The 13572-nt window shown below is 46.0% G+C and overlaps 1 protein-coding gene across 2 annotated transcripts in view; it reads left to right on the top strand.

Annotated features, from left to right (window-relative positions):
• Positions 1–13572, top strand: part of ABL1 (ABL proto-oncogene 1, non-receptor tyrosine kinase) — a 134867-nt gene that overhangs the window by 101260 nt on the left and 20035 nt on the right. For both annotated transcript variants that reach the window (XM_081238217.1, XM_081238218.1), the window contains exons 2-4: positions 2420–2593; positions 3138–3433; positions 10665–10937. In XM_081238217.1, the coding sequence (XP_081094343.1) occupies positions 2420–2593; positions 3138–3433; positions 10665–10937 (743 nt within the window). The remainder of the gene's footprint in view (positions 1–2419; positions 2594–3137; positions 3434–10664; positions 10938–13572) is intronic.

The following is a 13572-nucleotide window of genomic DNA, read 5'->3' as shown; positions in this document are numbered from 1 at the left end:
ATGTATAACTGATTCACTTTGTTATAAAGCAGAAACTAACACACTATTGTAAAGCAATTATACTCCAATAAAGATGTTAAAAAAATAATGAGTAAAGAAGAGAAAAAAAAAGAATCCTTTGCCTAATAATTTTAATTAATATCGACGTAACGACAGTAGAAGCTCCTTTGACTTGCTTTCACCCAACTGACTTGCTGAAGTGACCAGCGGCTCGGCTTCCTTAAATACACATGCCTCTCTGGTGCCCACGGGGTAGGGCAGCCACTCCGCTACCACACGTCGCTCCCACGACCTGAGTCACAGCCACACCCAGAGCCACTTGTGTTTCTTTCTATACCTCTTTATTTCAGATACACTTGTTGCTTTATTACTTGGTTAATATGAAACCAGTGAAATCCAAATGTGAACAGAGATTTGTCTCTGAAAATTTAAGTGAATGTTTTAGATAGCCTCTGTAAGTGCAGGTAACTTTTTAAAAATTGCTACAGGACTAGGTGTGAGTGACACACCTATAAACACTGGAAGGGATTGTACTGAGATGACATATCGAATGGCTCCAGCTTCTTCTTCCACCTGTAGGAAGCTGAAGTGAGATGGTGCATTATAGGTAGGATGGTAAGACAACATCCAACTGTAAACACATATCCGCACTCAAAAGGACAGTCCTTGGCCCTGTCGTCAAGACTAGTAAATCAGTGTACATTCAGGTGGGGTTAGGGGATCACAGATGTTAATTTCCAAAAATTCCCTGCTTTGACCAGCTTTTTTTGGTTAATCGGTCAATCTGTGATCATGATGGCACTAGATACACTTTTAGAGCTGCTGCAGGTACTCAGAGAACAGGGCCTAACACATCACTAAGCCTTTTGCACATTCTAGGAAATGGTAGTGTTACAAGACGCTCTTCCTTGAAATTATCTTTGCCCTCAAGATTCATAAAGCGAAATTACCAAGCACAGTAGTGACATAATTTGGGATCTTCTCTTTTAGAAAAACAATTCCTGAAGGTTCACTATAGTCAGTATACAAAAGCTAGAATTGAGAGGCCTTCTTATTTATGTTCTATTGGTTTATTCCAAAGAGATAGTTTAAAGAATGTTTGTTTCTGAAAGTTCTCCAGTTGCGTTTCTGGAAGTTTAGGCTAGTCTCTCAGATGTATTAGGTGCCTCCAGTGTCTTTTTTGAAGTGAGTACTACAGAATCACGCCCATCCCTGAGATGGGTGTTATTGCCCAAGAAAAGATGTTTGGGGGTCCTCTAAATCCATAAAAAGGGAGATTTAAAACAATTTTGTTCTGTTGCCATTTATGTTTGGTGTAAACAGATGGTAGATCTTTCCATTCTTCTCAAATTAGAATTTTCCCCTTTCCTCCTTTTTAAAAGTTTGAGTTCTTAGCCATAATATTCTATAACTGTTAAAATCTACTTGGAGTAGATTTGCTGGCGTGAAAGGACCCATGGAGAGTTTGAACATAGTTCAAAAAAAAAAAAAGAAAAGAAAAAAAACTTCAGGAAAAAATATTGAACTGTATTTATCCCTGTAGTGAGTAATAGTCACACTTTCCTAATGTAGAAGATGTTGATTGGTTTTCAACTTTTAGAATCTACCTATAGACAAAAGTGAAAGACTTCATTAAAGAATAGAAGAACAGAATTTCTTTTACACGAAGTGGAAGAAAATGTAAAGAAGGCCATACTTTGAGTGTAGAGCGGGGAAAGCTGGAAGAAAGGGTAGGATGTTAATATCCTTATCTTGTGAGGTAAATAGTTGAGAGATACGGTCTCTAGCAGGAAGAAAAAGAAATAAAAGTGTAAGTCTGTTACTGAAAATGCAAAGGTGACCAGTAGAGGCTGGTGCAGGAGAGATGGGGGGAGAGGGAACATCGATTATAATGATACAGCTTCTGTTCAGAGAGATGGAGGTGGTCACCAAGAAAACAGCTGTTGCCTCTGGGTGTAGAGGGGAGTGGGATGGAAACTGTTTGTCCTTCACTGTAAGCTCTTCAGCACTATTTGACTTTTAAATTATGCACGTTTATTAACTTTCAGACATTTAAAAATGCTTTAAAGCAAGAAACTTTTGCTCCGTGTTATAACATAAGCAACGGCAAAGACGTGTGAGGATGGACTGTCTCTATTTCTAGATGAATTTTTTGAATTAGTGAACTTAAAAAGTTTAAACCATTTGGGAACGGTAGTTACCACTCTGGAATGTAAATATTTAGGGTTTTTCACAAGATTTGGGAAAGGAAGAGTCCGTTTTTTTAAATCACCTTTCTGATTAATAGATAATACGTGCAGATGTTAAGAAATGAAATCAATTAAGAATATGTATAATGTTGGATACACAGACTTTTTTGCTCCTGAGAATAAAACTTTCTTCCCTGTTTCTTTCTTCTGTTTCTCTCTTTCTCTTCCAGAAGCCCTTCAGAGGCCAGTAGCATCTGACTTCGAGCCCCAAGGTCTAAGCGAAGCAGCTCGTTGGAACTCTAAGGAAAACCTTCTCGCTGGTCCCAGCGAAAATGACCCCAACCTTTTTGTTGCACTGTATGATTTTGTGGCCAGTGGGGATAACACTTTAAGCATAACTAAAGGTAAAAGAGCTGTGGGCAGCTGGTGATCGTTGCAAGAGACAGAAAGCCGGGGAAGCCGGAGCCGGACTGGCTGCCCCTTTGCTGGCGGAAAAAGCAGCTTTAGTTTGGAATGCAGAGAGACCCGAAAAACTAACAGCATCCTTGCAAGAGTCACTTTTCCTTAAGGAGAAGAGTTCCTGCATAGTTCTTGGCAAAAACAGAGCTTTCCCTATTTTATATTGAAAAAGACATCTGGACCAAACACTGAAAACACTTTTTTTTTTTTAAGAAAAAGTATCTTTTCACTAAAAGCTTCCTTATATTAGAAACAAAGCACTTGAGTAATAGATTTATAAAAACTGAGGCTATGTATTTATCTGCATATGTAATATAAACAGGAAGCTTCCTACTCGTACGCTTGCAAATACATATATTTATGTGGACTTGTTAAAATGAAATAGGTATTTAGGAATTTGGAGATCTTTAGTAATCATAGAAGAGTACATGAGAATGAACGAATTAGCTTCTAAAACTGATATGTCTGATTTGGTTCTTTTCTTCTAAGGTGAAAAGCTCCGGGTCTTAGGCTACAATCACAATGGGGAATGGTGTGAAGCCCAAACTAAAAATGGCCAAGGGTGGGTCCCAAGCAACTACATCACGCCAGTCAACAGTCTGGAGAAACATTCCTGGTACCATGGGCCCGTGTCCCGCAACGCCGCTGAGTACTTGCTGAGCAGTGGGATCAATGGCAGCTTCTTGGTCCGGGAGAGCGAGAGCAGTCCTGGGCAGAGGTCCATCTCGCTGAGATACGAAGGGAGGGTGTACCACTACAGGATCAACACTGCTTCTGATGGCAAGGTAGGGGGCCCCAGGCAGGGGAGCCTATGGGCCAGGGTGGGCACAAGAGGTCCTGCTGCTAGGCTGATAACGTTTTTGCAATAAAGCTCAACCAAGAAGATGTTTGAAACAGCAGGCATCATCCCACTAGCCTTGTTAAAGACCCTCCGTTGAGGACCGATCATGTGACATTACAAGTCCACGGGCTGATGTGGTTCTCTGATTGTCCTGCTGGAGTTTGGTTGTTAGCAGTTTCATAAGATAAGTGGATTGTCCGTTGGGTTTTGGACGTATTTATTACACTAAGACTCTTCCTTTTTAAAAAAAAATCTCTTATTATGAAAGTAATTTATCCTCAGTGAGGACAATTCACACAATAGATGGTTATTTTTAAAGTGAAAGACCACCTTAATAGCACCTCCCCAAAACAAGTCTGGTACGTGGCTTTCTTTCTATAGATAAAATCACATTTGTGTGTGTGTGTGTGTATAATACATATATACACACAGTTTTTAAACAAAAATGGGATCGTGTCATACCCGTGTATTTCCAAACCCAAACTGTAGTTTTGTAAAGGAGTTGATATATATGGTTTTGTGATCATCATATAAACAGTCATTAAGAGTCCATGAAGGGAAGGGAGAAATTAACATTTACTGAGTTCCTACTGTTTGCTGGGGCATTTTTCAATCTTCATTTCTTTTAAACCTCACCTTAGTCCTCAGGGCAGATACTGCTTTCAGCTGCATTTTTGCATTAAGGAAACGAAGGCTTAGAGGGATAAAATTTCTTGCTGAAGATCACGTAGTGAGTAATTGATGGAACTAGGCTCAGATTCCACTGTCTGCTCCACTGCACCATGCTGTCATTGAGGGTGTAGATAGGTGGATTGTCGGGATGGGCCCAGATGGTGTATGTATTTTTTAGTAATATGTAATGCATGCACATGGTTTAAAAAAAAAAAAAAGAATTACCGTGAAACATAATTCTGTCTCCTAGTTCAGTTCCCCTGCCCAGAGGCAACCACTGTGACCAGTTTCTTCCAGAGTTCCCCAGTATATATATGTTTATATATTTTCAACAACACACATGATGCATAATCGATGCTGTTCTGCGTCTTGCTTTTACCACCTAATAATATATTTTGGAGATTGTTTTATGGCAGCACATTTAGAGCTGCCTCATTCTTATTAATGACTGCCTAGCATGGTTGGACCATCATTTATTTAAGCAGTCCCCTGCTGGCCGACTTTTAGGCTGTTTCCAGTCTTTTGCTGTTATAAATAATGCTGTTGTAAAGTGGATTTCAAACCTTTAAAAAAAAACAGCCCACTGTAAAAAAAAAAAAAGAAAAAAAAAAAGTTTTCCATCACCATCCAGTACACACACTGGGAACAGAAGGTTCATGAAACCCTACTTACTCTGACCGTACGTAATGCATTCCGATCTTTTATATACCATTCTGTTCTGTTGCATTTTTTTTTTTAACTCCTGGTCACAATGCCCTGAGTTTATTTCATAGACCCACTAGTGGGTCACGACTGGCATTTTGAAAATACACTGCACATACTTCTTTGTGTACAGTCCAAGCATATTCAAGGTAAGCTGCTAGAACTGATTGGCGGTTATGTGTATTTAAAACTTGTGTAGATATTGCCAAATTACTTTCTTTAGAAATCGTACAGATGTGTTTTCTCACCAGCCATGTTGTGAGAGTGCGTGTTTCCCCTTCCCCTCATCAGCAGTATATTCTCAGACTTGTAAAAACATCCCTGTCACTGATTGGTAAACATGGTATCTCATTATGTTTAATATACCTCTGCTTCCTATGCCATCTACTAAACTCATCCTTCCCTGTGTATTTGAGGTATACCAAATTTGCATATGTATTTAGGTCTGTTCTCTTCCATCCGTCTGTCTGTTCATATGCCAGAATCAGACTTTTAATTGTTATGGCTTTATAATATGTTTTAATATCTGGTAGGGCTAGTTTAGTTCCCTCTTCTTTTTTTTTTTTTTTTGGCCGCGCCATGCAGTGGCATGCAGGGTCCTAGCCCCCCACCACCACCACCGACCAGGGATCGAACCCATGCCCCCCTGCAGTGGAAGCGCAGAGTCCTAACTACGGGGAAGTAGTGGGAACTACTGGGGACTGGGAAGTCCCTAGTTCCCATTTCTTAATCTTGCTAGCATTTTCCTGGCTATCCTCACACATCCATTTGTACCACACAACTGCACAATACGTTTCTTTTTTCAGTGTTCTTATCTGTTGTTTTTCCTACATGTCTCAAAGTCTTCTGGCTAAAGTCCTTATTGCCAATATCTGATCCTTTTCGTCATTGCACATGTCTTTATACCAGCCCTGTAGTCTGTAGGACAGACAGCATAGTCTGCCTTTGATGTGTGACCAGAGAGCGGCCTCATCAGCATGCTTTTCAGGTCATTGTTCTCATCCCAGATGTGGGACTAGGTCCTCCATTCTGTGGGATATATTGCAGGGTGCTGGGCCCTTGGAAACCTTGACTTCAGACCACAAGGGTGCCTTTTTAGTGAATTAGAACACCAGAGTGCACCGCCCATGAGGGAGGTGATTTCCTGGAGCTGGCAGCTTGCTTCCCATCTGTGCCGTTTATCCAGGGCGAGCCCCGCTGCACCACGGTAATCAGTTGAGGTTTGTACTGAACAGGATAATGGTTCCTTTTCCCTGGAGCTGTTTAATCAGCATCCTTGGAACAGATGCAGGCAAGCATGATCTAGTCTGACAACTCATTAGCTGGGGGTTGGTCTAAAATATGGTGAAAAGGGGGAGAGCAAAGCCTACGTGGATACATGATTTGCAGAATTTGAGAGTCATCTGACGAGGAAGCTGAGCCCTCTGTCTAAAAGCTCACGTGTGCCAGGTGGGTTCCTTTCATTCCAGGTAGAGCACAAGGAACCCATTTGATCAGGCTGTACCCGCCACGCATCGAAGTGACCTGGGTATCTTGCCCTCCTCCTTCCCTCCCCGGCAAAGAGCACCTGGAGACTTCTCAACCCACGGGGTCATCCGGCCACACTCGAGGGGGCTCTGTTGGGTGGGATTATATTCCTGGAATGAGTGGAACAGTGTCAGAGTCGGGGAGGGGGGGTATTATAACGACGCATGGGACAGTGTGGCTCGGCATTGAAAAAAAGCTGCTCACATAGCAGAGCTTTGATGCAATCCTTTTTGGATTTCGAAGGGGAAAATTTAAAGTTTGGTGGGAGGAATAGGCTGGGGTTGAATACGTTTTAATTCTTATTTTCAAATTAGCTAATCTTTAGAAAACAACTGAATTTAGAAGATTCTTCTCTAAGGCCCCAAAGGATTTCTTTCTGCCTCCACCCTCTTGGCTCTGGTTTACCTCCCTCCCATGTTCCTGAGCTTTCAGCAGCCGTTGTCTGTTGGTCAGTCAGCCCGGGGCCACCGGCTCAGGGCCCAGAGCCTAGGACTCTGGGAGTTTCAGGCTAGACTCTTGAAAGCACCATAACAAACTGAGCCATTGCTGTTTCCTAGGCGTCCTGAGAGTCTTAACAGCCCTCAGATACCCTGGGATTTGGTTTTCCTTCTTGCTGCTTTCTTAAAGTTTGGAATCCTCTGCCAATGTAGTGGAATCAGAGACTGATTTCCCTCCTCCATCACCCACTCTCAGTCATTCTTCACTTGTTCTGGTTCTCTGTGCCTGCGTCTTACGTACCTGGGTGGGTTGCTGCCACCAAGCCCCACGATTATAGCCCTTGATAGAGTCTTTCCTCTCCTTCCTTTTCTCCAAGAGATGCAGTTGACGTTTATTTTCATGGTCTCCTAAAGTGACAGGTTGGGGTTGACAGGAGTGGAGTTCAGGCATCAGCTTCAGCAGGGGTGGCAGGACACTGGCTTAGCAGGTGCAGGCATCTGGTGAAAAGCCTGCTAAACCGTAGCTGATCTTCCCTTGTCGAGGAGACTGGGGGCCTTATTGTGAAGTACTGCTTCATTATTAAACACTGCCTTCCTGCTGGTATTTGAGTAGCTTGGAGGTTGGTTGTGGGGGGGGGGGTCACTTCCTGGCCTTGCAGCCTGTAAATACTACGTCCCAGGTGGGACTCCAGGTTCTGAGGCAGCCAAAGGTTGCACACGTCCGATAAGCCTGTGAGTCTGGCTGTCAGGAGGAAAGCTGTTTCTGGTGAGTTTCTTTGACAAGTCCTATCTTTCTGGTCCCTGCATGATTAGGAAGAGGCACACCCTGGCTGAGCACCCAGAGTGTTTATGTAACTGGGTGCATAGCATAATGACATGCCATTCATAACACTAATTTCACTTTCTTCTGTGAACATGCCATGAATTCCTGATGAAGATTACCCAATTCGCTAGCAAAATGCTGCTCACAAACTAGCACTAATCAGAAGGAAGCCACCAGCCATGACTGTTAGAAGATGACTGTGCAGTACATTTAAGGGAGTTTCAATATTTAATGTGTTGGTACGTTGGTATTTTATGTTGAAAAATGAACTAAGTTTTGGGGTCTGTAAATTTAATTATTGAAAAAGATAAAGTTTGCCCATTCAGTGAAACCTCCCATAACTCTGAAACCTCTAATAAAGGAGCCTGAGAGGGAATCAGCTGAGACCAAGAACAAATTCTGCATAGACTAGGGCTTCGGGGAGCCATTAGCATTCTGGGCGATTGAGTGAACTTAATCTTCGGGTTGGGGAGTGCTCCTTTCAGGCTGACAGGGAGAAATAGGTAATGAGCCTTGCTCCCAGGCGACCTGCCCCAGGAGCCCAGCAAGTGAAACAGGCTCTTTTTTTTTTTTTTTTGCGGTACGGGGGCCTCTCACTGTCATGGCCTCTCCCGCTGCGGAGCACAGGCTCCGGACGCGCAGGCTCAGCGGCCATGGCTCACGGGCCCAGCCGCTCCACGGCATGTGGGATCTTCCCAGACCGGGGCACGAGCCCGTGTCCCCTGCATCGGCAGGCGGACTCTCAACCACTGCGCCACCAGGGAAGCCCAAAACAGGCTCTTTTGCGTGTACTGTGCCAGTGACTTCCAAGGAGGGAGGGGTGCTGTGGCTCCAGGGGGGTGCCTTCTCGGAGTGGGTTTTCTCTCTTCTCGTCCCTCCTTAGTAGGAAAAGTGCCCACCGGCTGAGTAGCCAGAGAGAAGAGGGCTTGGAGCATTTGCAGCCTGTAGTGAAGCAGTTGGACAGCTGACTTCTCCAGAGAGGGGCAAGGATTTGGAACTCTCCCTGCATCCCCGGCTCCATCATCTTTGTGAATTGCACGTGCATTGGTGACTTAACACCCAGGAGAGTGCCGTGTTGTCAGTGTGCGGACCTTAAACTAAGGGCAGGCTCAGCGGTGCCCGCCTCTGCCCCCCACCCCGATCCAGCCCCTGGCACGTTCAGGGACCTGAGTGAGGCTCATGGCCTCTCCCTAGAGTGGTTCACTTAGAGGTTTCTCCTCGGTGCCCTGATGTCTAAAAGTAGGGCCTCCTCGCAGGCTTTCTCCTCACCCTGAAAGGTCCTGCTGTTGTTCAGAGGTACCGTCTTCCAGAGGGATGAGGCCCCCAGGGCTGCAGAATCTTTCTGGACAATTCTTGGGTTGCTCAGAATTTTATTTTAGTAGGATTGCTACAGAAAGATTGTAAATTATACATCTCTAAGTCAAAGTTTGCCATTGGCTTGCATGATTTTTAAAAATTTGTTTGTCATCTCCCCAAACAAAAAAGGAAAAAAAAAATCTCCTGTTAAAGCCTCCTGTTTGTTTACCCTCTTGAGACTTACAGATGGTTCCGATTGTATATTTGTTGTTATTTCCTTCTTCTGAAGTATTTTTATTATCTAACATTGCAAACATGCAGAAGGTAATGGAGCCTACCATCGCCGACAGCCAAGGCCTTGGCCCTGCCATATGTGTTTCAGGCTTTTTCTTCCTGTTTCTCTTTCTTAAGTAGTAAGATATTACAGCTACAGCTGACTGATCCTGTTCCTTTTTGTCCCTCTGGCCTCAGGCATCACCACTGTCCCAAATCTGTTTCCTCCTTCCCGTGTCTTTGCAGTTTGGGCACGTCTTAAATGAACACCTAATCGTGATTCTTAGTATCCTTTCCACCTTCAGCAATCATGGGCTGCCCTTAGTGAGCCAACAGATTCAGTTATGTGCCTGGAGTCCAGATGTTCTATGTGAGTTTTAATGTGAATTGGTTTTGGTAAGGAAGTATCCCCTCACTACGTCACTGAACCAAACAAAAAAGAGAGGAGAAGAAAGATAGCTGTCACCATCCACCTTGTTGCTCTCTGCCAGCCTGCGCCTTTGCCTGCCTCCCCTTTGCAGCGTCCAGACGCGAATGACCCAGGGAGGGGCTCCCTGCATGGGTCCTCACCCGCTGTAGGTCTCAGTTAGAGACTCACGTGCACTTGTGTCTCATATCCCTTCTCCTGACTTCCCTGTGCCGGAGGAGGCTGTACGGCCTCTGTGCAGCCCTCCCACTCCCCACCCTGTTCTGGGGGAGCGCTGGCGGGGGCATCCCACGTGGGCACACTGCTGGGATTTGCAAGTCTCGCCCTCTGATGCTTCTTACTCAGCCCAAATCGAGGGAGCAGGAATGCGAAGGAGTTTTGTGTTTTATAGTGATTTTCATCTCTGATCACTGTTTAGTTCTAGATGATTATATAATTATAGGTTTCAGGTAATAATAATTAAAATTTTCTTTCTTTTCCAGTCAGCAAATGCTTATTAAGTTCTACTCATTATTAATTTAATCAACAACATTTACTGAGTACCTGTTATGTGCTCATCTCTTGTTCTGGACATTGGGGATACAGGATAAAAGCAGACAGCTTAGGGCTCTGTTGTCATGAAGCTGTCATTCTAGTAGCTGGAGGCAGGCAGTAATCAGGCAGATAAACAAGGAGTTGTCAGCTAGTGGTAAGTGCAATGCAGAGAAGTAAGACGGGTGATATGGTGACTAACTGGTGCCGGTGATGACTCTACACTGGGTGGTCAGGGACTGCTTCGTGGACATTTACGCTGGGCTCAGAATGGTTACAGAGAGCCAGACATGTGAGCATTAGGCAGGCGGAGGAGGTCCTGGAGAAACACAACATAAGTGGTTTTCTGAACCCTCGACCCTGTGTGCAGAGTCGTTTATCTGAGGTTCTGCTGTGCATTCATTAAATTAAGGCTCAGCGAAGCTGGCCTCCGGAGTTGTTGGCGTGTGTGTCGCTCTGTGGCTGAAGGCCGTCCCTGTCCCCTCAGCTCTACGTCTCCTCAGAGAGCCGCTTCAACACTCTGGCCGAGCTGGTTCATCACCACTCAACGGTGGCCGACGGGCTCATCACCACTCTCCACTATCCGGCCCCCAAACGCAACAAGCCCACCGTCTACGGCGTGTCCCCCAACTACGACAAGTGGGAGATGGAGCGCACGGACATCACCATGAAGCACAAGCTGGGCGGCGGCCAGTACGGGGAGGTGTACGAAGGCGTGTGGAAGAAGTACAGCCTGACGGTGGCCGTGAAGACCTTGAAGGTAAGCCCGGGACCACCCAGCCGTCCGTCCAGTGAGAGCCTCGCCGCTCACAGCGCCTCAGGGTGGCGCACCACCTTAGCTCAGGGTGGCCTGTTGCCCGCTGGGGCGCAGCGACGCCTGCCTGTGCGCACAGCCCAGGGCCTCGCTCTTCAGCTCGAGCCGGCCGTGTTTCTGTATACGGCTTGACTCATTCTCTCATTCTCAGTGTGTTTCCACATATGCCGAGAGCTGAGAAGTGCTGTGGGGTTTTTGGTGTAAAAAGATTAGTCATTTGGAGGAGTCTTTTCATTCTATGGCAAGGGTGTTTTAAAGCCGTGGGTTTCCGTTCTGTTTGTGTGGCATTTGGATCGCTTCCTACTGAGTTAAGAGAAGGGGGGCGGCGGGGGCGGGTCTCTGAGTTGTAGGAGATGTAACCAAAATGCGTTTGACTCTTCCGTGGATTTTTGTTGGTGGATTTGAGAGGCAAGTGCATTGGGTGTTTCTAGCAGGTTCCCATTCCCCAAATCGTATGTCCAAACTTCGGGAAGCACAGGTGTGGGCTGCCTCCTCTGGGAAGGCACCAAGGAGACATGGGGGCTTCACAGGGCCTCGGATACTGCCTGCCCGCTGTGGATGACTGCAACTTCCACTCTCAACTGATGCCTGGCGTCTGTAGTCTCTAGCGGCTGTTGGCGAGCCAAGGGAAGGAAGTTCAATTTGCAGGCCTCGCCTCCTTCAAACTGTGAGCCATGTTGTTAGCTGTGGTGAGAGTGTCCCCTAGTGTTGCCCTCTGTGGCTTTCGCTTGCTTTAAATGAACTCCCATTGTGTTGACCTGTGCACAGAAATTGAGAGAGGGAGCCCCGTTCTGCAGCTGTTAACAAAGAAGCAGAACTGAAACACCCACCACTGGGAAAAACGAACCCGAGTGTGCATGCTTCTTGAAGGTCGGTCAGGTGCACGCAGCCAGAACGCCCACCTTTTCGGGACTCGGTCATTTCCCTGCTGCCCTCACTCAAAGGCACAGTAAAATGGAAATTGTGATTTCTGGTTGATATGAAGTGACACTTTAGAGAAACGATTGCATTCTTCAGTCCCAGAAACCAAAGGTGGCTTCCTGCCCTTCATGTTGACTGTGTCCCCTCAGCTTGGTCCTTGGGGCAGGACTGACGCTTGGGGAGGGGGCTGGGGAATGGTGGTGGCATGGGTATTTCGAGGAGCCCTGGATATTTTCCAGATAGGATTTTCTTTAACTTAATAAGCATTTATCAAACTCCTCACTTTTATTTGCCAGACCCTGAGCTTAACACTGGGATTGTGGAAACGAATTGGACAGAGTTCTTCACCTCAGGCTGGTCTAGGTGGTTAGAATCATCTGGTTGGTCGTAGTCTAGTTAGTAGGAGAAACAGGCGAGTATGACAATAATTACAGTGTGGTGTGACAAGGGCTGTGTTAGAGGTACGAGCTCAGAGCTGTGGCACCACACGGGGACGAGAGGAGGGACGGGTGAGCTCTGCTCAGCAGGGAGAAAGCAGGACGGGAGTTGTGAGCGGGACGAGCAGGAGTTGGCCAAGGGAACAGGGCCAGGAGAGGAAGGTAGAGGGCAGAGAGGGCTCGCCGAGTCACAGAGGCCTTGAACCCGGCTGAGGGGCTGGGACGCTGTCCCGGAGGCAGTGGGGCGTGTTGAAGGGTTTGACGCACAGGAATAAGGTGGTCGGATTCGCTGTTCTCAGGGACGCCCATGTTGGCGAACCCTCGAATGAGCTGAACAGCTATTGCCCCACTTCCCAGAGCTCAGGCCAGGGCACGGGGAGGCGTGCGCTCCAGTGTCCCAGGGCGGCACACGGCCGAAGGCCAGGCCCAGGGAAACTGGGCCTTGACCAGCTTGCAGAAGTGTTAAAGGGGCAGGCGCTACCCACACGTTTGCCAGGGCTTGCCAAAACAAAACGAGTAAAAGCACAAAATACACTAGATAGCAGTGCAGGAAAGGCTTGTTGGAAAACTTTAAAAAGAGGTAGAGTTTGCACTTGGGGAAACTGTAGCTCAGTAGCTGATGCTGTGCCATTATTTTCCAAACAACTGAAGAAGATGATTCTAGAGGAGGGACCCCCTGGAGCTCGGCGGTCGTTTTTTTTTATACCAATACATCAGAATTTTCTGGAAGTGGGTGCCTTCTAGAACATACTTCTCTAATGGTTTGTTATTAAGCTTTTTATTATACTTTTAATGATTTTTCCTAAGAGCCTTATTAACTTGTGATCCCATAGTTCATTAAAAAAATTACAGAATATAGTTGCATAGATTTCTGTGAATAGTCACTCCAAGTGGTAGCTAATTAGGCAAAAGAGAATGTGTCATTTTCTTTCTTTTTTTTTTTTTTTACTTGTGAATGTGTTTTTTTTTTAATAATTAATTTATTTTTGTCTGTGTTGGGTCTTCATTGCTGCACACAGGCTTTCTCTAGTTGCGGCGAGCAGGGCCTACTCTTCGTTGCGGTGCACGGGCTTCTCACTGCGGTGGCTTCTCTTGCTATGGAGCACGGGCTCTAGGCCCACAGGCCCACTAGTTGTGGCTCGCGGACTCTAGAGCACAGGCTCAGTAGCTGTGGTGCACGGGCTTAGTTGCTCCGCAGCATGTGGGATCTTCCCGGACCAGGG

This window comes from Mesoplodon bidens (assembly GCF_964165515.1).
Source record: "Mesoplodon bidens genome assembly, chromosome: 6".
NCBI lineage: Eukaryota > Metazoa > Chordata > Mammalia > Artiodactyla > Ziphiidae > Mesoplodon > Mesoplodon bidens.
This window is presented reverse-complemented; position numbering and strand designations above follow the sequence as displayed.